We start from the raw sequence: 24528 nt of genomic DNA on the forward strand, positions 1-24528 counted from the left end.
CTTTCCTTGTTATTGTGCTCTCTCCTCTTTCCTCTTCTATTCATCATCCTCCCCTGTCATCTCATGACCTCTTCACAGCCACTTTCTGCTTTAGCTCCTTTGCTCTTTTCTACTCTTCCTCCTCTATTGCATTCATATTTCCACCTCTTTTTCGCATCTTGCACACTCCTGTTCCCCCCATCTTTTTTCCTCTCATCCCAGAGGAGATGGCGAACATTGACTTTACAGTAATTCAGGACAGAGAAGAGGCAGGGGGGAGGGATGGGGGGTTAAAAATAAACACCAGAACGGCTTGTATTACCAACCAGCTCCTTTCAATACTGGTCAGCTCTGCCCACAGTGGCGATCTTCCTGTGTGACAGTAATGTGGTGGGTACATTGTGAGTCATACCAAACGATCTGCACAAGCGGTTTAAGCAGTAGCATTTGCTCTGTACAAACATTTCAAGATGTTTTTTTTTTGTTTTTATGGAAACACTAAAGCTTTTTTTGTAGCCATTAGTTTTCCTTAATTTTTTTGTTTTTTCGAAATCCTCCATGGACCGGAGCAACATGACAGCATTAGTTCTGCATTAGTTCTTAAATGTGACTGTGTTACAAACTGGTGATGATGGGCGATGAAAGATGCGAGACTTCACTGTAGGTGCATTAGACGTGAATGACTCCAACTTCCCTCTTTGCCTTTGAAGGGTTGACTTGGACAGAAGTTGGTTCAGCTGTACTTCAAAAAGAAGAAAATCTGTGTTCAAAGAGTAAAGCAGCATCTCAGGCTCATTCCTGGCTCTTGGTGGAATTGTACTTGTTTATCTCACCATCTCTCATCAGTGGTAGTAAGGGAGGACGATAGAAACTGTTGCTTGTAAAATCCCTGCTTTACAGCCTCCATGCTGACAGTCGAGGAACAAAAGATGCTCTAACACACACTAATGCCTTGCTGTTGTCTTCACTGCTGAAGGACACGGTCAGGATTGACCAGCAGTGTAAACATCTGCAGCACTTCTGGATTGTTGTCATTTCAATTTTCTGTAGGCTCACCAGTTGCTTCATCTCTGACACATTGCTGTGCAGGTATTCCCGACAGTGACAAAAAAAACAGTACACATATATAGAGTTTTAAAAACAACACAAAAAAGTATCTGTAAAGAGTTTACTTTGAAGCCTGTTAGCTGAAAAAGACTCTCAAGCAGGAGTTTTGCTCATTTTTTTTTCTCTGCACTTCAAATTTAGGTCAGGCTTCTTTGATGTTAACTGTTGAAGCATTTCTTTGACTGAAGATCAAATTAGCATTGAACATGCACTGTATGTTTTTTTGATCTTTTTGAGTTCTGATGTCAAACTTACTTTAAGGAATTCTTACTTTTCTGAATGAAACCAACATGCTTTCCATAAGCGACTAAAAAGGGGTTTAATTCAAAGACTGAATCAAACATTTTAGTGATTGAGGATCAAGGATGTAAAAAGACAGTTTTGAATGAATTTGCTTTTCTTTTTTTATTAAATCCTATGTTTTATCAGAAGTTATTTTAACATCTTTTTAAAAGACTTTCAATTTTCTGCTTTTTTGTTTTGTTTTGGAAGGTCAAAAATCTTTACTAGTCTGAATTCCTGCCACAACGGGCTTTGATTTTGCTTTGTGCATCTGTTCTTCTGCCTGTCAACATGTTTGCAGAACGGGTTTGTGGATTTCCTTTTGCAAATGTTTGTTCTTCTGCGTGTTCCACGCTAACAGGAAAACAGGCCACAGCAGGTCAATAGCTTGGCTGTAGATTAGCAGAGAAAAGCAGGTGTGAAAAGCAGGCAGGTGACATTGTTTTACCTTGAAGTGACACAACTTGTGTCTTTTGGGGTTTTCCAATTTTCCCCCATTTTTATGATCTCAAAGCTTTGCAGGAGTAATTTTCAAAATAAAGTTTGTGGAATATTGACTTTAATTAAAGGATTAAAGGATTACGTGCTTCTCTTAATTTCTCTGCCTTTTGGGACTTGAAAGCACTTTCACAGTCAGCCAAACAATGCTAACTGGGTTGTCATCAAGCTAAACACAGACCAGGTTTTCAGTGTTTTCTTGACATTTTGACATCATGCAGTTTTGTGATGTGTGTGTGTGGTTGTGTGTGCGTTCTACAAAATATCAAACGTCGTGGCCTTGGGGAAGGGAAAGATAGAGAAGATGAGATAAGACATGGAGTGCAGAAAGGCGGGAGTGGTTCTGCTCTGCAGAAAAAGAACATATATATATATATATATATATTGCAGTAGCTTCAGAGTAACTGAAGAAAAGGTAGAGATTTACTGTAACACAACAGTAAAACAAAGGACTTCATATCTTCCTGTTTCTACATTCAATACAGATCATAAGATCACAGAACTTTGTCAAAGTAAAAAATACTTTACAGAAATTAGAAAAAATAAAAGCTTCACTAGAATGTTTTTAATAATAATATTATTTTTTTCATTTTCCTGCAGCTGCTGTGTACTTTTAGGTTATGAAACAGGAATTTTTTTTCCTAGCTGGAAACATGGGCTCTAATCAGGTTGTTGTTTCTGTGCGCTCCAGTGTTTTGGCCTCTCCAATTACTTGGAAGAAAGTGTCACCAGCATGACTCCACCACCAACATAGATCTCAACAATGAGCAAAGAGGAGGCAAAATCCTTTTTGATATTTTAGATTTAAAGAGGTACTTTTATTTTTTGCAGTTTCAGTGTCTTTTCACCCAACATCATTCTAAAAAGTCCCTATTTGTTTTAAGCTCTTCATTGATGCTGATGTCTTCTGATTAGAGGCAGAGAACATTTTTGAAACCTAAAGTATTTTCTGATTCACCCCAAGTCTCCACTGATTTCCTCCGAACCCCTCTCAAACAGTTTCATCTCCTCGTCACTAAACGGGGAGCGCGTCAGTATAAATCCTTGTTCTCATGGCCATTAGTTCCCAAAATGAATCTGGGATCCCTCCTTTACATCACAGACTGTCTAAATGTATTACAGTTTGAAATTCTTTATGAAAAAGAGTCAAAAACAAGTGATGAGTGCGTTTTTATTTTATTTGTGTATTTCCTGTCAAATTGGAAGTATAATATGTAAACTTTGATTCATGTAAATGAGCTTAAACAAGCAAACACATTTTTCATGTTAAAGCTACTTATAAGCAACGTACAGAAGAAAAAACTAAATCCAGGGTTAACATAGTCCAGGATTAGGAAAAAAAAAACATTCTCTCGTCTCTGTTTAACTCTGTAACATGAATGAACAAATGTGGAGGCTCACAGAAAGAGCAGCAGCCTCCCACCTGACTGATTTATCAACAAATTCAAATGTTTAGTGATAACATTTGCGCATCTTGTCGGATGCACTTGCTGTGTAATGAAGCAGATGCAAATGTCCTGGTGCTGATGATCCACTGTGGATGGCCCTATTAACTTCTGGCGCTTGAGAAGATGCCTCCAGAATAAAACATGACGGAATATAAGTCATTAAGAAGGGATTGTTAGCCGTTATGCTGAGTGTAGACGTTATTAAGCTCGGCTAATTGCTGCTATGATCCAGAATGAGGACGTTATGCACATCTAGCGGGAGCTGATGATTAATGTGGAGGTTTTCCCGGTGTAGTGTAAAGAGAGCTGCAGGAGCACCTCCTGCTAGAATGCAGTAGTACTTTAAACCTCTTCTTGAAGCCACAGCTTTGATGCTGTGAACCATATATCTGTCAAACGCAGGTGTTTTTCTACTGCAAAATGGGCAATTTTACAGTGATAATACTATCAAAGGGTATTTTGGTGACAGATCAATTTATGCTGATAATTCAATAAAAAGAAAGGCACAAGTCACCCTAATACACTAGCATACAGCTTTAGCTCATTTTAATGTTTCATTGTGAATACATTAATAATACATTATAATGGGCCCAGTGAAAAGTATACCTGATGATATCTGGCGTAGTAAGCAAAGCTGCTTTGAATCTGTCAGAAGAATCAGAGCTCATTTTTCCACCAGAAGCTTAGATTTCACTTTGAATAAGTCTGTATTAAGAAACGTGCTTATGTTTAATTTTGTATTATTATTATTTTTTAAAATATTTTAACCAAAGGAAAGAATGAGGAAGAAGGAAAAGCATGGAGTGGAGCTCCAGTCTTTCTCCTGACATTGGCTCAAATTGTCTCTGCATAACTGAAACTGCACTAAAGAGCCTACAAGCCCTCTCGGATTAATTGGATTTGGTATAAAATTGCTCCTCTGTATAAGTGCATGTGCACATTTCATGCACACACAGGCACGCGCACACAGGTGACTGGCTGTGATTTAAAAATGGCTTCAGCCAGCACAGATGGAAGTTTTCATCCCAGTCCTCTGGGCTGTAATGAGTCTCCTGCTCTCACTCAGTGGCTTTGGGCTTCGAGCTGACACAACAAATTGGCTTTTTTGTTGTTCCTTCCTAGAAGACAAAATGAGCCGTTTGTGCATGATCTAACACGAGTCTCTTTGAAACAAAGTAAGCTATTAATACAAAAAAGGCTGAGCTTTTGCATAATAATTCTGTTCTCTTCTAACAAATTAGGACATGAGTTAGAAGCAGGTGCCAGTTAACACTGGTCATTAGGCAGCAAAGCTGAAAAGCCTGCTTAGCATCTCCGTTAATCTGTTTTCACCGGATATTTGGAGCTGTTTTTGTTCTTGAAAATGTAAACTCACTGAAGGCAGAAGATTTTTCTGCAATTTTTCAAAAGAAATTAAACATAAGGAAAGGCAGCTGCTTCAATAGGAAGTCATTTAGCAGAAGAGGATGGATGATAACTATCTCCTGAGAGCTTTTAGCTACGCCTATCAAAGGAAGAAATTCTAATATCTTTGGTGAATATTATTTAAAACTTTTCTACTTGGATAGATAAAACATACCATTTTGGATCTTTTTGTAAGCTGAATTATCAATTTGTATTTTAAATACTGAAATAAATACAATTTTTGTCCTATTTAAGCTCCAAAGATTGGTGAAAGGAGAGTCAAATGTGTAGGTGGAATGAGATCAGCTGCTTTTTCATGTCAAACAGTGGTGAATGTAATGCTGACAATGACACTGCAAGGACACACACACCCACCTAGAGGAGCTGGACTGTCTCGCCATCCTGTTGATCTAACCTTGAGCACACAGACCGATGAAGCGGCAGGTGTTAGAGGACGTCCTGAGACTACAGGTGATGGCAGGGTGGGCTTTTTTCCATTGAAAGCCTAGCTGCTAAGTGTTCACACTTTAGAGCCTTTTTTAAATAGAAAAAAGTTATAAAATATATGTTTTATTTTATTTTATTTTGGCTGCTGTGTTCAGAGCAGCCAAAATGGATAACCCAAAGATTCACTTATGTGATTTAGCTTCAGATACCCGTCTACATTTACCAGTTCCGGGACTTGGAAAATTAGGCTTTTTTTTTAAATATCTGCTTTTATTTTCCCCAGTAATGAGTCACCTCTGATGCTAAAAGTTAATTCTAAGATGATTCCTGGAGGTTCCCTATTGAAAAAGGTAAAGAAAGACACAGTTTGGTCCTCTTCAGTTTATTTGTCCCCATACTGTAAATGTTTCAACAATCCAGAGCTTGATTCTCTTGTGATGACTGAATCCCGTGTCTGTTCGTGTGTTTTCCACGCAAACCATGTCTGAATGGCTCCTTCCTGGTTTATACTCCATTATGGTAAAGACTGTTGCATGCACACTAGAGGGAAAGAAACCTTTCATCCTAATGTGTTATAACCTCAAAATGTTCAGCTGTCATTACTATCTTTTTTTAAAGTCCCACTCTGGTCATCTTTTGATCTATTTTTAAACTATGATTGTGCTCTTCTTAGCCAAAAAACAAAACAAAAAAAAACTGTTGTTTTGTAGGACATTTTTTGTCCCGAGTGACAGTAATTCATTAGAAATTTGTTTCTGAGTTGTGGGGCGGACTGTTGGCGTGGATTAACCCTGCCCCCACTTTCCACCATCCATTTGTCTCCCGCTAGTTTACAGCTCATTAACATTACCAGTGCAACAAAAATGGTGAGCAATATTGGAGCTGTACAAAAAGATGCAAAGCTTGTGGCCTGCTGACCGTAGCTCCTATGCCACTGCTAAAACATTTGCTTTTTTTGGTATCTGCTCCTGAATAACAACAATTTGAATAAAGAAATGTGGAATTTTCTTTATATACGTCCTCCATTGTGAGAAAAATGTCACAAGAACATGTTAAAACCACCAAAAAGCAACATTTTCATCAGAGTGGGTCTTTAATGACTTATTTTGGCATCATTCTACAGGAACCATTGGGGATCAAAAACCACTGGGAGAAAACTAGGAGGCTAAGTTTTCGTAAAGAATTAGGTTAGAAGAACAAAGAGCTATTAATCTTTAAACTCGATTAAAACTAAGTCAATTTGTTGTTAGCCTGTGATTATCTAAACCGGCACTCTTTTGATCATCATCTGCATGTTCCGCACAGATCCAAAATCTAATCAGGCCATCCTGAACTCAGCTTTTTTTCTGCGTTTAATCCACTTTGCAGTCATATCCTCGTCACACAGCATCCTCCACTTATTTACTGAGAGGGACATTATGGAAGGATTAAAAAGAATCCTTTCACTTTTATGTCACTAAAGAAGCATTAAAAAGCCATGGAGATCTAAAAAAAAAAAAAAAAAAAAAGCAGTTTTAGTACATTTTTTAATTAAAAAGAACGTAATGCTGCTGTCAAATGGAAGGACTTGAAAATATTTGAATACTTAAGTGCTTTATTTATCATTCTAGTTAAAACCCTGTCTTGATCTCCGTAAATCTTCCCTATTTTAACGATATTTAAGTGGAGTTTGTTGGGGTCTGTGTGTTACGAATCAAGACAAAGACGTTTTTTCTTACACAAACCTTAGATTAGATTTATGAGACTTGCTTTAATCTCAGAAAAATTTGGGGGGGAAAACCAAAATATTTGTCTTTCGGGCAAAAAAAAAAGCAGTTTGAAATAAAATTACATCAACTGAAATGTTTTTTTTGTTGTCACACTAACTGTGAAGGCCAGAAAATGATTTGTAAAGGTTAAGTAAAATGAAAGAATCCTTGGAATGATCACATTTGAACAGCTACTTTCATTTTTTTTAAAGGTTGTTTTCATAATTATTTTTTTTTAAAGAAAATCAAGATCCTGCCTCTTTGTGGGGCAGCCTCCTGTATCTTTCATCAATGTGAAAAGAAGCTTCAAGGAGAGATTGATAAATAACTTTAGCTTGCTGATTCAAAAAAGGAGTAACAAGTTTTAACTTTTAATCAAATTTTTTGCTGAAGCAGTGCACTTCTGCAGGAGGAAGACATAAAGTATCTTTTGTGTAAATATTCTGCACATGAATCAATCAATTCCATGAGTTTGAATAAGCCCTGGAGGCTCCAACCTGACTTTTATTTGAACTTTTGTTTCCTTCTCCTCTCCGCAGCCGAGCCTCTGCCTCTGATGGATCTTTGTCGGCGTGCTGCCCGCCTAGCGTTAGGTCGTGACCGACTTCAGGAGATTGAGAGACTTCCTCTGCCTCAGTCGCTCAAAAATTACCTCCAGTACCAGTGACTGACACAAGCAGAGCCAAAGGGGACTAGAAGGATGTAACAGAGGGGCCTGCAGGGAGCCTTTAGATGGACGACGCCTGGATGAATTTAAGGAGGCACAGACGTCCACACTGGAAGCTCCATGGCTCACGTGACTCTCCACATGGAGGGACACAAAGATGGTAGACGATCTGAGGGAAGTTCAGGTTTCCAGCTGGACAGAACCACCTTCTCTTTGGTTTAAGCTGCTTTTCCATTTGTTTTAGATTTATGAGTAAATTATTGATGACTGTCCCATCGGTGTCTCGCCTGTCCAGGATGAAAGCCCATCTCCTGATGCCACTTTGTGGTTAAGCAGTAGAAAGCAGAGACGATGAGCAACCACTGCCACCTGGTGGTGTGAAACGGAGCAAGAGGAAGCACACTAACCCCATCCACAGAGGCCTTTCTGACGTGCAGTCAGCGACTGTCACTGCTGCAGGTGTCTGTTCAGATAGAGGGCGAAGTCTGGGAGGATTTTAGCATTGATGCTTTATGTGGTCAAGCCTGAATCCGTCCACCACACAGAACAGACTGAGACGGGCCTGCTGGTCTGTGAATGTGGTGTAAAACATCAGTTTGGAAAACGTTTCTGTTGGTTTTATGCAAACATCTGTTGAGAGCTGAAACCCTTCAGACTGATCGAATTAATTTTTCTTTAAATATTCCCTCAGAATCCATTTCATCGTGATGCATGGTGCTTCATTGAAGCCCCGTCATTCACATGTCATTTTTAGTCTTAAATTATCATATCTGTCAGTTTTATTTTTTTGTGCAGCTAACTTCAGGGTTTCAGACAGTGTTGCCAGATAGACTCACGGTTTTCCAGCCCAAAAGTCATCTAAAAACTACCAGATCCCACAAAAAACACCCCAAAAGTTCATTATTAGCTGTAATTAGCCGTAATTAATCATCAGTTATTTATTACTTCCCAATTTAATTAACAATATTACATCCGCCATTTTTGCAGTCAGAGCAAAACATAAAATAACTGACTCCTATCAAACTTTATTAACAAGAAGATCAAATGAGCTGACGCCCCCCCCCCCCCCCCCACCCACACACACAGACACAAGGACATAAGAGGAAAAACAAAAATAATCAAATACTAGTGGTTCTGATCAAAAGTGAAAATTGGTTTTGGATTTTTACTTTTTCTGAATTTAAGAGAAGTAAAATTTAATCAAAAACTTGTGAAGCATATTAAGGAGTAGTTTAAGTTTTGAAAGCATGTTCTTGTGATTATAATTTTTTAAGTATCTTATTGCTAAAACGTTAAAAACAAATTCAAATTACTGGGTTTACTCCAAAAGCTACTTGTTTTTTTCTAATTTTGTGCAACTTTAATGGTAAAAATCCCCCCAAAAACGTATATGCATTCAAAAAAACAAACCTTTATTTCTTTGAATAATATCATAAAATCACAGTTGTTTTCCTATTGCAGCTGTTCAGTTCAACTTTATGTCACATCCGAACATCAACATAACAAATACATTACATTAAATTACAATACATCACACCTCCCAGCCTACACTGCAATTAAACAGGAAATACGCAAAATATGAAAATTTTTAAGATAAAAGTGATAAGAAAAAAAGATTAGAACCATAAATAGAAATAACATTTTTAGAACAGATTCTTTGACACATACATATTTTATCCGTAGTGGCTCATGCTGTTTAGGACGATTACACTGCCTCACCTGCCTCCCCTGATAACATGTTCCTGGTTGAAATGTATTTTAACAAGGAACTAAAAACCTCCAAACCTGCACAAATTATGTTCACCTGCCCAAAGCAATTTTTGCCCTCAAAGTTTGAATCAAATCTGCCCAATTGGGAAAAAAAAACAATCTGGCAACACTGGTTTCAGAAGCTTTGATGGATATGAATCATATTTGACTGAGATTTTTTTATACGCAACACCAAATTAAATCAAGACCAAACTTGGCAATTTCTTGAAAATCTGAAAATGCTTGAGTGTCATAAAAAATAGAGATTTGGGGGGGTTTAATGCCCTCTGTCGGAACACCAGAACATGATGCTAAAGCAGAGAGGACGTGACTCGGTTGTATCAAAGTGCTACAAGCCGTGATCCATCAGGATCTCCTTTCTGATCTTTCCATGAAGAGTCCTGTGTCCGACAGGGCTTTATGAGAAGACCAAACCTGTTTTTTTTGCTGAATTGCTGCTGCAACCCTTGTGCTATCCTAGGCACTTTGACATTGGGAGTTGGGTCATCTAGACCCACTAGACAGTGCTCTGAACCATTTTTCTTTAATGATTTGTAATCTTCACTGGTGTCCATGGATTACATGAAATCCTCTTCACCTTTATCCACCTTTGTCATGGGAGGGAGAACACGTCAATGTAAGGGTGGGGTCATAGGATAGCACAAGGGGTAAGATCCCATCCTGGAGCAACACTAAATGATCCGCGAAGCAGAAACTCCGAGCCGAAGTTTTTCATTCGATTGTCCCGCTGTCTGACCGGTGCTGTCGGCACAGACGGACAACTGTTGTTTGTAGCCCCCCTGCTGTAGCTCACTGGTAGCAGTTAGTGTGTCTCTGCCTCAGAAAGCAGACGGACCCGGTCACAGCACAGGCCACTGTGCGCAGGACACACAGCACAACCGGTGAATGGAATACATACAATCAATGCACAACCACATGTGTGAGCACACACCCTAAAGACCAATCTAGTTTTATTTCCTTAAATGGCTTGAGTCACTTTTTTATCTTCTGTTTATATCCTTCATTATTTTAACTATTAATGTTATTATTATTATAATTATTGTGAGTGTGAGGTTTGAATCTGATGACAATAGGATGACAGCAATGTTTATTTATCACAAGCTAGTTGTGTGTTTGTTGAACTGACCTGCGATGGTCACATTCAGGTAAATTTAATACAAAGATGCTGGCGATGAAGGGAAAGAGAAATCTACTTGTTTCTTCAATGCTGCTTTATATTATTGTTATAGTTTTCTTTTCTTTTCTTTTTTTTGTTGTTTTTGCAGACAGCGAAGATCTTACTTCCTGTTTTATCAGTTAGGATGGAGGGATCACTTGAAGAAAGTAGTAGAATGTATGGACTGATAGTGCAGCTCAGAGGTCAACGGATGTGAAATGTGAATAAAAGCCAAGTGACTTTGATTATGTTTTGGATTTTGTGTCTTTTCTAACTTCACCCAAAAAACACCGTAATTATTTATTTAACGTGGATAAATTGGATCTCTCTGGATGATTAACCCATGTGCTATCCTAGGCACTTTAGCATTGGCAGTTGGGTCATCTAGACCCACTTGACAGTGCTCTGAACCTTTTTCTTCAATGATTTGTGATCTTCACTGGTGTCCATGGATTACATGAAATCCTCTTCACCTTTATCCACCTTTGTCATGGTAGGGAGAACACGTCAATGTAAGGGTGGGGTCATAGGATAGCACAAGGGTTAATCGTGACTTGATCTGTAAAAAAAATAAAAAAAGTACAACAGATGCATATTCATATACACTCACTGGCCTCTGTATTGAAAAACCGGAATCAGTTTAACGCGAAGGGGGGTCTACGGGCAGGGATGCCCAGTTTAGTTTAGTCTGTTTAGTTAAAGATTAGTATTCTTCTATTGAATTCTATGCATTTATGATCCTTTTGATTGTATGTTTACTGAGCCCATTGAGACGACTGTTGTGAATTTGGGCTATACAAATAAAATTGAATTGTAATTGAATTGTATTAGGCACACATGTCCAGCGGCTTGTTTACACAAATTTCAAATCCGCCAATCACATGGCAGCAACATCATGCATGTAGGCATGTAGACATGGTCAAGACGATCTGCTGCAGTTCAAAGCGAGCATCAGAATGGAGAAGAAAGCTGTTTTGAGTGTCTTTGAATGTGGCATGGTTGTTGGTGTCAGACGGGCTGGTCTGAGTCTTTCAGAAACTCTACAGAGAACGGTCAAAAAAAGAGAAAATATTCAGTGAGCAGTAGTTCTGTGGGCAGAAAAATGCCCTGTTGATGCCAGAGATTGGACAGACATTGGTTCCAGCGTATAGAAGGGCAACAGTAACTCAAATAACCACTGGTTACAACCGAGGTCTGCAAAAGAGCATCTCTAAACGTACAACACGTACAACCTTGACTCACGAAAATTGAATAACAGAAGATTGGAAAAAAAGTTGTTTTGTCTAATAAGTCTCCATTTCTGCTGCGACATTTGGATTGTTGGGTCAGAATTTGGTGTCAACAGTATGAGAGCATGGATCCATCCTGCATTGTATCAAAGGTTCAGGCTGATGATGGTGGTGTAATGATGTGGGGGATCTTTTTTGGCACACTTTGAGCCCCATAGCACCAACTGAACATGGTTCCAACGCCACAGTCTACCTGAGTATTGTTGCTGACCATGTCCATAACTTTATGACCCAGTGCATCCATCTTCTGATGGCTACTTCCAGCAGGATAAGGCGTCATGTCACTAGGCTAAAAATCATCTCTGACTGATTTGTTGAACATGACAACGAGTTCACTGTCATCAAATGATCTCCACAGTCATCAGATCTCAACCTAACAGAGCACCTTTGGGATGTGGTGGAACGGGAGATTGTCATCATGCATGTGCAGCCGATAAATCTGCAGCAACCGTGTGATGCTGTCCTGTCAACATGGACCAAAATCTCTGAGGATTGTTTCCAGTACCTTGTTGAATCTATGGCATTATAAATGCCATTAAGACAATTCTGAAGGCAGAAGGGGTCCAAACCGATACCATCATGGAGTACCTAATAAAGTGACCAGTGAGTGTATACCCCTTGTGCTATCCTAGGCACTTTGACATTGGGAGTTGGGTCATCTAGACCCACTAAACAGTGCGCTGAACCTTTTTTCTTCAATGATTTGTGATCTTCACTGGTGTCCATGGATTACATGAAACCCTCTTCACCTTTATCCACCTTTGTCCTGGTAGGGAGAACACGGCAATATAAGGGTGGGGTCATCTAAGATAGCACAGGGGTTACACATTCACATACATACAAACGATCCCATTATAATTGCTATTAACAATAAATAGACATACAGTATTTTGACTTATTCATATATGATGCATTGAATTCATTAACTATGAAGTTATAATCATACCCCTATTATGCTTTACTTTACTGTTTTACTTTATTTATTTATTTTTACATATTTATCTTACCCGGGGGTTATAACTTCAATACAAGAATACACTTTTTCCAGAAATTAGAGTTGGAGAGTTGTAAAAATGTAAGCACTTGGACTTCACACCTTTGCAGCTCCTCTGAAAGCTCTTCTAGGTGCTATTTATGGTTAAAAATGTGAAGTATCTCTGTTAAAGCACTGCTTTCTGCCAAGAGTGCATTTTCCACTTCAGAGGTAAACACTCGTTTCCTCCTTTAGCTGCCAGTGAAGCTAAAGGAGTGGATCACAGCGGACCCTAATGTTTCTCATATTCTTGGAGGCGTCCAGCTTCCACTGAGAAATGGCCTTCCCTGAACAACTGAAGGTCCAGCTCATCAAGTCTGAGCACATGGGCACTTTTGCTGCGCAGATCGATAGCAGACAGAGTGTGTAATGATGCTTCTCCATCACCATCTTCCCGCTGATGGAGCCGACACTTTAATCATTTCCATAAACACACGCACGCCATGGTTATACTCTCCTTTTTTTTTCTTTTGCGGATTTAGTGTACTTTCATCGGTAGACAAATTGTCCTAACAACACTTAAATATTACGACACACTAAAAAAGTCACTGAAATTTAATCATAAAAATCAAGCAGATAAAACTGCTTGTAATTTGATTAAAGGAGCTGTGAGGTGGAAAGAGGAAACATCGATCCAACTGATGAACATAAGTGTGGTTTCATGAGAACAGATGTAATGTGATTAAAAGAGGAGAGAAGTTCTGCTCTGCATCACAGGAATCGATGCTGACACAGCAGCTTCACAGCAGAAGGGATCAGACGGTTAAAACAATAAAAGCATTTAAGCAAATTCAAGTTGAGAACAATTTTGCCACGTAAATCTAAAGTGGAAAAAACACATTTGAAGTGGTTAAATGTGCTTTATCACTTGTGGGATGCACACCTGAGGTGACAGAAGTCTTGGGCTTAAATCCTGAACAAGGCCTTGACTGTCATTGTGTTTTGGGGCAAACCACCTATCAGACCACCTATATTCCAATTTAATGGCCTTGTGGTAGCGTGTCTACCCTAAGACTGGAAGGTCATGGGTTCAAATCCAAGGTTGAGTCCTACCAATAAGCCCAAAAATAGAACCCAATGGTCCAGTAGCCATTGAGCAGGTGGATCACAGGGATTCTGACAGGTTAACATCCAGTTCCAACCATGCACCACAGCAACAGATGACTCCAATGACAAAACACAAACCTCATCATCTAACAAGAGGTGCCTCCACTTTTTATTAAATGTGTGAAAAAATGATCTGGTGTAATTTGAACAAACACAAAAGTAAATAAAAAAATCCTTAAAACCTGCAGCACTCACTCTCTGAGCCTAAGGAAAAGACTTATATTAAATCAAATCAAACTTTATTTATAAAATAGCGCTTCTCATGCATTTTGTGCAGCTCGAAGCGCTTTAACATTAAAAACAGAAAACACACAATATTAATGCTCATTTATAGTGACTCATCACTATTACAGATTGCAGACCTACACTGGAAAAACCGAATGTTAAGAAATTAAAAAGACCCTTGTTTCAGTAAAAAAATGTCCTATTTTCTATCTTGCAAGAAAAATAATTTTATCAATAAAGTTTTTCAATAGCAAAATAACACCAGTCTAAGCATTATTTTATTTGTTTTTAAAAAGCGAATCAGTTTAGTCACGAGACTCAATAAAGAAAACAGCAAAAGAAAAATTCCAGGAGCATAGAATCATCTGTTTTCAGCTCCAAAGCTAAAAACAAAGTCAATAGTAATTAACTACTTTCGGGGACTCACTAAGCTCCATTTCAGCATTATTGAACATGCGGTGCTCATCATTTAAAAAGGTACATTAAGCTACTAATTAGCCGGCTGTAATTCTCCATCCTCTGGGATCCAGAGTGCTGAAACGAGGAGTAAGCAGGATTGTGAGCACAAAATTACCGCAGAGCGGCAGCCCCTCATCTGCAAATCCAAACATTTTTATTGATCAACACTAGGAAGTGACATTTCTTTCTAATCAAGGATTTGTAATGTCTGTCAGCAGTCCAATTTTAATAATTAGTTTAAGAGGTTTTTATTTTTCATATTTCTAGACTCAGAAATTTGCATGTACACATTAATGATGTGATCAGAAGCTGAACACAGATCCTTTGCAGCAAAAGCCCATCAGCATGATTTACCCCATTTTTCGCTTTATAAATATTTCATATGCATGCGTTTGCTTTTTGACAGATTTGGTTCAGTCCACACAATTTAAGAAGAAACTAAGTCAGGATGTTGAGAAGGCCGACTATTGTTTCATTTTGTCCTGGCAGCGCTTCCTCCGGAGTCCTTTAGTGTTTCCTCTGTCGGCTGCAGACATCAGTTGAGCTTTAAAGTATTGATTTTGGAGCAGAAGCTTTTTCCTCAGACGGCTATGATGGAAAACAGGATCAACTGCAGACACGGATGTTCAGCTTCCACCTAATGTGCCTTTGAGGTTCCTGAACATCTTATCACATAAAATAGTCAGGTCCTTCTTCAAGCTGAAATAAATAAGGATCATACTTTTGTTACACACACAAACATATTTTAATAAAAACTGCAGAAAAGCACTTCACTTTTTTGCTTCATGGTTGTTCTTTCCGTCTTTGTTTGTAGGTGTTGAGATTTTCCAAATAAATAAGTTCAGTCTTTTCACAGCAGGGGTCACTAAAGAACACAATTGAATGTAAAGAGTTGAATGAAAAGAAAATTGGTTCTTTAATTGTCCAACTATTTACTGTTACTTTAACAAACAGCAAGGCGACACACAACACCACCAGTGATGGAAAATTACAGGTTAGAGCGCAGGGAAACACTTTTTCATCTTGGTGAAGAAAACAAATGATGGCAGATAAAACTGAGGGGACATAGCTATGAAAATTTATAGTTTATGTTTTATTTGGCCTGGGTATAAAATAACCATGAAAGGGGTTGAGAGGAAAGAGATGTACCCACGTTGTTAAAGTTAAAATATCCTAAAGTAAAGAAAAGTAAACCAACTCAAACTTCATTCAACTCATTTACAATTGAAGGGCAATGGGGATCACAACTATTCATAATTTTAAAAGATTTTTGAGCATCGTGTATCAGTTGGAGGTCATTTAACAAACTATCAAAGATGTAAAATTGCCCTGTCTGAATAAGAAGGAACTGTCTCGCCTACAGCTGATCCAGAATTCTGCTGCGAGGATCTTGACCCGCCCCAATAGAAGAGACCGCATCTCCCCTATCCTCAAAGCTCTTCATTGGCTCCCGGTTGCTTACCGTTCGTTATCAGTACAAAATCTTAGTTTTGACTTTTAGGGCCCTTCATTCTCAAGCTCCTCCATATGTTTCTGATTTGATCGCTCCCTACAGACCATCTCGTGCACTGAGGTCTGCGGATCAGAACCTGTTGATGGTCCCTCGCACACGGTTCCGAACTAGAGGAGACAGATCCTTCCAGGCTGTCGCGCCCAAACTCTGGAATGAGCTCCCGTTGTCCCTGCGTTCCCTGGACTCTGTGAATTCTTTTAACCCTTGTGCTATCTTAGATGACCCCACCCTTACTTTGACGTGTTATTCCTACCATGACAAAGGTCGATAAAGGTGGAAAGATTTCATGTAATCCATGGACACCAGTGAAGATCACAAATCATTGAATGGGTGGGGTCATCTAAGATAGCACAAGGGTTACCTTTTTAGTTGAGTTTGATAGATTTATGAATCTCTGGGTGAGATGCACCACAAAGGATAATGTAAACTGTTTTTCCCCTTTACTCATGGCTAACATCACACTTTATACAACATTTGCTGCATCTAGATGATCCTATGTGACAACGGGTGTCTTTTATTTTGAAAGGAAGTCATGTGAACCTCTGTTAAAAGTTTTTAACTATTTCATATTATGAAAGGGCCATTTTCTCTTTATGTCTTATTTATGCATAAATAAATAAAATATAAAGAGGGGGGGGCAGGCAATCCCAAATCAGCTGAATTTCCCAAATCCACTTTATAGTGGACAGAAAGCTACTGGGTAATGCTCAGACATGTTGTTATGGAAACACCTTTTTACAGTTGTGTCACTGCTGAGGCAGCTTCTGCTGCCGCCAGTTACGTCAATCACTTTGGTTTCAAAACTATCAGCTCCTTCAGGATATTAGAGCTTGTAGTTATGATTTTTGATCACCTTTACAGATTTACTGTATTAAACTGCCTTACACTCAGTAAACAGGAGTTGGAAAACCCCTAAAAATTGAGGGTTTTGAGAGATTAAAGCTTCGATCAACTTTCAAGCTGTAAATGTATCATTAAATATAATATAAATACTGATCACATTTTTTTATATTTAATGATATCAATTTAAAATTTTACTATTAAATAACATTTATGATGTGATCCATTTGTATAAAATAGGCATCACGTTTTTTTTATATTTACATCATTAAATATAAAAAAACGTGATTTAACTCTTTAGATATGACAACTTGAATTTTTATCTAGGACAATAATATTTCTTTCAACTAATCAAGCAATTTTCATATCTGTTTTGAAGGTATCCTGACAGCTTTAGCTGTTATTTTTCAGTTTATTATCCCCACATTTTTGGACTTTGCCATTTTATTCATCAGCTTTTGATGGATTCATATCCGGTCCGTAATTCAAATTGAAGAAAACCTCAAATTCTGATGAAATTCATATTTCCAACCCACAGACAAACACATAAACATGCCAGGAGTGGAGCAGAGTCGAAAACAACTTTTTATTGGTCAATATACAGAAAGTTGTGGGATGACCACTAAGAGAAAGACATTTTCTAACCGTTTCATTTACAAAAGAAAGAAGAAACAGATATATAAAATAACTATCTTGAACAATTGTACAGGGTTTGCTTTTATATGTAAAAGAACATCATTTTTGTTTGTTTTTTACTTTACATTTTCTAAAGCATATTATGATAAAGGACAAAGGAGACAAGGCAGTTGTTTCACAAAGATGACTTCACAAGCGCGGGTACAGAATCGGGACTGATGGGAGCTCAGATGCAACAGTGAGAGTGAAGAACAAAGAGGTGGACCACGAGCCGGACCTTTAGACGTCATCTCTGCATCACACAAGCGTAAACTTTAATGACATTTTTGTTTTGTTTATGGTAAGTAATTTGCAATTTGAAAACATGATTTTTTTTTTCGTTCTTTAAAAACTATTTTCAATGTAATTACACTCTCTATGATGTCTTTTACTGCAGTTTTGAATGACTTGGTGCCATCGTTGAAATCGTTTGGGAAATGCAGCCACCAATGGCACAAACTGAGGATGAACGAAGATGAAGAAAGAGAAGAAATAAAAGGCTCACTGTCCTTAAAAAACGTTTATTAAAATATTTTGGTTGTGCCATGTTAGAAACTGATGCTTGTTACACAAAAAAAATCCCCCAAACCTTAAACATAAAAGTACCAGTAAATTAATCTTTTTTTTAAGAAGGATAAATTTAGACTGAAAGTGTGAGAGGAAAGGAAAGATAAGACAAACATGCAACAGAAATACATCTGCCATGACCACATGACTGACTGATTTGGGACTTTTTCAAAATACAAACAAGAGAAATTAGTCAAAGAAATATTTTTGATTCCTAAAATCCCACTTTGATTATCTTTTGATCAATTTTCAAAGCATTCCCAGTGCTCTTTTATTTGTGATTAAATCATAAATAAAATTTAAATTAAATTTATGACAGTTTACACTCTCTCCTGCAAGCTGACAGCCCCTTTCTAGCCTAACACTGCAACAAAAATGGCGAGCATTATTGGAGTTATCCAGCCATACGGTGTTGAGCCAGATGCCAGCTCAGAGGAGGAAAACAACAACGTACGTGGATTAATTTGGCTGCAAGTGGATGCATCAGAATGGAGCAGAGCAGGAGCTTGTTCAAACAACACTTTTTGTCTGCTCCTAATTCACAACAATTTGCACAAAGAAATAGTTAGTAATGCAATTTAAGCTCAATTTCCTTCATATTTGTCCTCCAATCTTTAAAAAAAACGCCCAAAAACATGTTAAAACACCAAAAACACAATTTTCAATTTTGGACTGGGTCTTTAAATGGAAAAAAAGAACAGTGTTTTTCATCACTCCTTGCTACAGACAAAGAGAAAAGAATTTAAACTTCCATTGTAGTTGCACCCGCTTACTTACACACTAAAGTCAGCAGTTGCAACGTCTGCAAAACCTTCTAAATCTGTTTCTATTGGGTTTTCACACAAAGCCCACAGTTGCATAGAGGGCTTCTTTGATTGTAGATGAAAAGAATGTAGAAGATCTCTAAAATACAATGACAATTGGATTATCTTGTCTTCTGATTAAGGAAAAAGGAGCTACCGTTTATAGAAAACCTTAAGGGAAAAGATTTAAAGAGCATCCTTCATTGGGCTTAAGGGATACATGAGCAAACACGATGTACTGACAGATGCAGGCAAGCGGGCCTTCTTCCAGTGTTAAACTACAATCAGTTTGCAGAGTTAGTTGACCATTTTCTCTTCAGAAAGGATGGATTCGTTCATCTTTGAATTATACTGAATGCAACTCAGGACAAATAAGGAAAGTTTATTGTAAAAAAAAAGGACGTCATGTTTTCTCTCTAAGTTTAGGTCAGACAAACCAAAGCAGAGCCTACAGAGAAACTGACGCGAGAGCATCTAGACACGAATTAACTGAAGGAATCGGATTTCAGGTGAAAAGCATTGCGTGTATGGAGAGTGACAGCTCAGCAGCCTATAGGACGTATATCTGACACATATATAAAAACACTCACGAGGGCATACAAGTATGTATACATGTAACTTTTACAAACATCTTGCAGACAGGCTGCTTTGAAAATGTAAAATACATTTCTTAAATTTTTGTAAAAAATAAAATAAACTGAGGATAAGTATGGGGGGGGGGGCTCTGAAACGCAAATCACACCAAGATGTTTTTAACATCTTAATTTGATTTCTGGAAATTCCTTTTGTTTTCCAAAAAAAATTATTTTTTCTTCTTACGGAAACTGGAAACGGTCTGGACACCGCTGACCGGATGATGACATTTGTCCTTCACTTTAATTTAAACATATTTGGCATCAAGCGATACTTGATATGCTCCGTACTAATCATACAACTTTTATTTGTATGCAGACATTGAAGACCTATTTGAAAAAACTCAAACGTCATCATCCAATAAGCGATGTCTCACAGTACCAACCTTATTGTGTTTCATTTTAACATTTCATTTTGATTTTTTGGAAATTATTTCTGTTTTCCAAAAGGTTTCATTTTGTTTCATTTCATGAAATTTTGTTTTGACTTTCCTATTTTTTGGGTTCGCTAATTGTTGTTGCGATCTTAAACATGTTTTTGCATTGATCAATTTGTTGGTGTGATTTGCACTTCAGCGCCACCGTAGACGGGTGTTAACACTCAATTATGGGATGACTGTGCTTTTTCATCTATTTATATGTATTATGCCTCACTGAATGACTCGTGAGTATTAACGCACACGCATGTATGTAGTTTTCCAGTACTGTGGGACCACAACTGACTCAGACATGCTGTACGTTCAGCTTTGTCCACCAGAGGGCGACATTTCTTTAGGAATGAAAACAAATGAAGAGCATTTTCCAGCAACAGATTGTAAATTATTTCATCGTGTGTATTTGTGTGTGTGTGTGTGTGTTTGAGTTAGGGCTAACATCCTGCACTGAATGTGAGTGTATTTGTGTGATTGTGTGTGTGGATGTTTGTGCGTTCTCAATATGTTGCAGAGGAACTGTCCCACTCAGGTTTTCCCTCCTGCTTCCTCCAGTCAAAACCTTCTCTCCCCTTTTCTTCCACCTCTTCATCACTGACATCTGACTCAGCAATTGTCATGGCTCCCACCACCTGAACATCTTCTTCCTCCTCTTCTTCCTCTTCATGTTCTCCTTTTAGTGCTTCTCCAAGTCCCTGAGGTCCTTTTATGTCCTGGAGAACAAAAACATTTTCAGTTACTTGTGAGCACTACCTCACTACTTCTTCTGTTGGCATTGGTTGGATTTCTCGTTGGAGATACCTCCATGGGATTAACGGTGATGTTGAGTGCTGAGCTCTCCCAATCCGCCTCAGGATCCTTGCTTTCGCTTTCATCGTCTCTGGAGGCTTCCTGATGGGTGGCGTGGATCCTGTAAATGCCGATCACCACAATCACCACCAGGGCGGCGATACAAACCACAATAACTGCTGTGGCAGCAGGAGGCGCTGATCCTGGAAGAGAAGAATTCGAGTAAACCAAGGGAGAATAAAGACACTTCCTCCTTTCGAGAAGTTTAAAAGCAGAAAGAAATTGCTTGTGAGGTCACCACAAGGCAGCTTTTTTTCACGAGCAGATCAGCCTTCATTAAAAACCCACACTAATGAAAATGGTGTTTTTGTTGTTTTTAGCATTTTCTTGTAACATTTTTCTGATGATGGAGGACATATATAAAGTAAATTGAGCTTAAAATCATATTTCAGAGTATTTCTTAATTGAAATTGCTAAGGAGCAAATGAAAAAAATGCAGTTGGAAAAAACCTGTAGCTGTGATGTAAGTGCTACACTGGGTGGGTCACAAGCTCCCTGCTCCACTCCATTCTGATGCATTCACTTGCAGACAAACAGATCCATGTAGGTCTTTGTTTTCCTCATTCAAGGTGGCCTCTGGCTCAAAACCGTACGGCTGGATAGCTCTAATATTGCTCCCCATATTTGTCGCATTTCTAATGTTAACTTTGGAGTGAGAGGGCAATAAGCTAGTAGGAGAAGATGTAGATGTTTAGACAGTATTTGGGCATTTAAAACTATTGTTGTGAAGGTTCAGTCTGTGGATACATTTGACCTCCCATATGAATGATCAATTTTTAGGAATTTCAACACATTTTGGATTTTTGCTACTGCTTTATATTAGTAATAGAAACCTCAGGTAAAAATCTGCTGTTTATTAATATATTTAGTCTTGACAACAATAGCAATAATGAAACTAATAATAATGCATATTTTTTTAATCCTTTTTTATTTATAATTGGCCTTCCACTCTGCTGTTTTCATTTGCCACCTTTCCAAAGTCTTCTGCCCTCATCCTGCCCCCTAAACGTTCTAGCTCCTCAGCTGCAACAGTTTGAGTCCGATCAGAAGAAGGAAATTTTTCATTAATAGCACAAATATATATTTAAAAAATCCCCACTTGTTTCCTGTTTTCATTTTTCTATTCCTGAATTTTTTAAGAAATTTTGGCTCAAATTGAAAAGATTATACGGAAGAAGCCTGTGAGGAAAGTCAGCTGCAGTGTGGGTGGAACTTGTTTGGCGGCTTACCTGACGTGTGTGAGTTTAAGGTGTGGATCATAAGAGGGTGATGGACAGGTCTCATGTACGGGGGCTGGACAGCCATGTGATTGACGTGCTCAACTGGAGCTGCATGATGAGGGAGAGTCACCTGCAGAAGCAGAAACGCTTTAAAGAGACTCATCTTGGATCATTGCTCGGACACAATAAGTGGGTTAGAGGAACTCGCCTCTAGAGTGAACTCATTGCTGGTGTATCGCCCGTTAAGTTCAGAGCAGGTGAGTCTGAACTTTCTATCATTTAGAGAAGTGGGTCGCCAGTTCCTGTAGCGCAGCTGTCTGAGTGCCTGTTCATAGTGCGCCATGGAGTCCACACCTGGTTAGAGAGGAAAAGTGTCACGCCACATGACGTCTTGGCAAGTCTAATTTGAGATTGATGCTTAAACACAGGCATAAAGGAGGCTTAAAACCACGCGTTTGTGTCCCCATCAGAGCGTTAGCTATTCATACCATATATTGATATTCCAGAGGTGGAGTTGGTGGCATCGAGGTGTTTTCCCAGCAGAGCGCTGTGATGAATCTCCAGACTTTCTCTGTCAGGATTCAGTTCCTCCCCAATTACCAGCACATCACAGTAATCCAGGTTGTGCATCACCTCCATCACACCCGGCCTGCGTGCTGAGCTCACAAATTGGTTTAAAAACAAAAAAGTCATGGTGACATGTTAGTGTACATGCAAATAAGCGGGAAAGTGTTTACCTGTGCCGACTCGAAAAAGAAGTGACAAAATAACTTGCAAAAGGGGTGTAATCTTTCCACTCACATCTGCCGGAGCTTTCTCCCTTCATCACAGTGCTGGTGATGCGGAGGTCTTTGAAGAGCGCCACACCCAGCGGACTGCGAAGGTCGCTGGCAAACCGGATCAGTTGATTAGATCCTGAAATGGTGATTCTGGGTTCACTGGGTGGCAGCACCATAACCACTGCCTTATTTTCTGGAATGGAGAGGCACGCATCCTCCCCAAAACACCTGAAACACACACACACGCACACAGAGATGAAACCCGCTCCTCTGCTCCCAACAGCTCTTACTTCTACATTTTTCCGTTCAGAAACAAGATATTTATAGATATTAATGTCCCGTAGCAGTCATGGACTCCAAAGACCATATTGGTATTTCCTCATTCTTACTGAGTGTTTGAGTTAAATGTCAACCCCCCACATACTCATAAACCTTCCAAAATTTGCACACACACCTAGTACCCGATGACTATGAATTTTGGGCATCGTGAACGACTCCGCCCACAAAAAAAAGAAAAAGAGGCATCACAGCGGGCAAAAGTGTAAATGGGCTTGTAAAAAATATATCAAAATCCGCTAATGAAACCAAAACACACATTTTAAAGATATTCAGAGGAAGTTTTGAAATTAGTTTTAGATTTGGTGATTTTCCCATTTCCCCACAACTCTTGCCAAGGAAATCTAAAGGTTTACTTTTGCAGATTCTTCTAAAACTCACATAGACCCGTTCGTCACCCCAAGGAGACAAAAAAATCAAATGGTTGCTATGGAGATAAAATCAATAGAAAAGCAGCTATTCTGAAAAAATAAATAAAAAAATAAAAAAAAGCTTTTATTATGAATTTGTCCTGTGCAGCTCTGACCAGGGTGCCAGAGGCACAGAGGGGGAGTGAGGGGCGTGTAGCAGCCGCTCAGCCACTGAGGGTGCATCAAAAGGAGGCAGCATAGCCATCCAATGCCTCTGTAACCCTTGTGCTATCCTAGGCACTCTAATACTGTCTAGACCCACTAGACAGTGCTCTGAACCTTTTTTCTTCAATGATTTGTGATCTTCACTGGTGTCCATGGATTACATGAAATCTTTCCACCTTTATCCACCTTTGTCATGGTAGGGAGAACACGTCAATGTAAGGGTGGGGTCATCTAAGATAGCACAAGGGTTAATACTATTACTTATTCCTGAGACTAGCCAAAGGCATTCATATTATAAGGAGTGTTGAACAATTTTGGTGACCCTAAAAGAAAAATAAAGAGCAGTTTTCTTTATAGTGCTGCTTTAGCTGGCTTTCACACCAAAACAGACTTCAAATTATGATAATAATGTTTTTATGAAGTCCTCAATGATAAGAATTAAAAAAACAACCTAAGGATCCTGTCATGAAAGTAAACACTTATGTTAAGTGTACAATCCCATCTAAACAGTTTTTAGATTTAAGATTTAAATTGTCATAAACAATGAACAGTATGCAGCACAGATCCAGTGCAGGGATTAAGCAGTAAAATGGTTTAAAAAGAGTAAGATTCCATAAAACATTGAAAAAATTCAAACAGAAAGGCCATTTTTAGGAAAGATGACATGAGTGTGTGCCTGTCAAACATGT

General features: G+C 38.6%; 2 protein-coding genes across 5 annotated transcripts in view; one reads left to right on the top strand and one right to left on the bottom strand.

Moving 5' to 3' along the window:
- The window catches only part of LOC101156850 (SPRY domain-containing SOCS box protein 4), a 78563-nt gene extending 67812 nt beyond the window's left edge, over positions 1–10751 (top strand). For all 4 annotated transcript variants that reach the window (XM_020710976.3, XM_078935636.1, XM_020710977.3 and 1 more), the window contains exon 4: positions 7453–10751. In XM_020710976.3, coding sequence (XP_020566635.1) covers positions 7453–7580 — 128 coding nt within the window. In that variant the 3' untranslated portion in view covers positions 7581–10751. The remainder of the gene's footprint in view (positions 1–7452) is intronic.
- A 7016-nt stretch (positions 10752–17767) lies between these two features.
- LOC101166581 (calsyntenin-2) overlaps positions 17768–24528 on the bottom strand; it is a 141477-nt gene continuing 134716 nt past the window's right edge. The window contains exons 13-18 of the mRNA XM_011486645.4: positions 22951–23156; positions 22638–22805; positions 22358–22503; positions 22159–22279; positions 20882–21072; positions 17768–20793 (exon numbers count right to left, since the gene is read on the bottom strand). Of these exons, the coding sequence (XP_011484947.2) occupies positions 20581–20793; positions 20882–21072; positions 22159–22279; positions 22358–22503; positions 22638–22805; positions 22951–23156 (1045 nt within the window). The 3' untranslated portion in view covers positions 17768–20580. The remainder of the gene's footprint in view (positions 20794–20881; positions 21073–22158; positions 22280–22357; positions 22504–22637; positions 22806–22950; positions 23157–24528) is intronic.

Source organism: Oryzias latipes, chromosome 17 (genome assembly GCF_053564925.1).
Source record: "Oryzias latipes strain Hd-rR chromosome 17, Olatipes_Hd-rR_3.1".
In the NCBI taxonomy this organism is placed as follows: Eukaryota; Metazoa; Chordata; class Actinopteri; order Beloniformes; family Adrianichthyidae; genus Oryzias; species Oryzias latipes.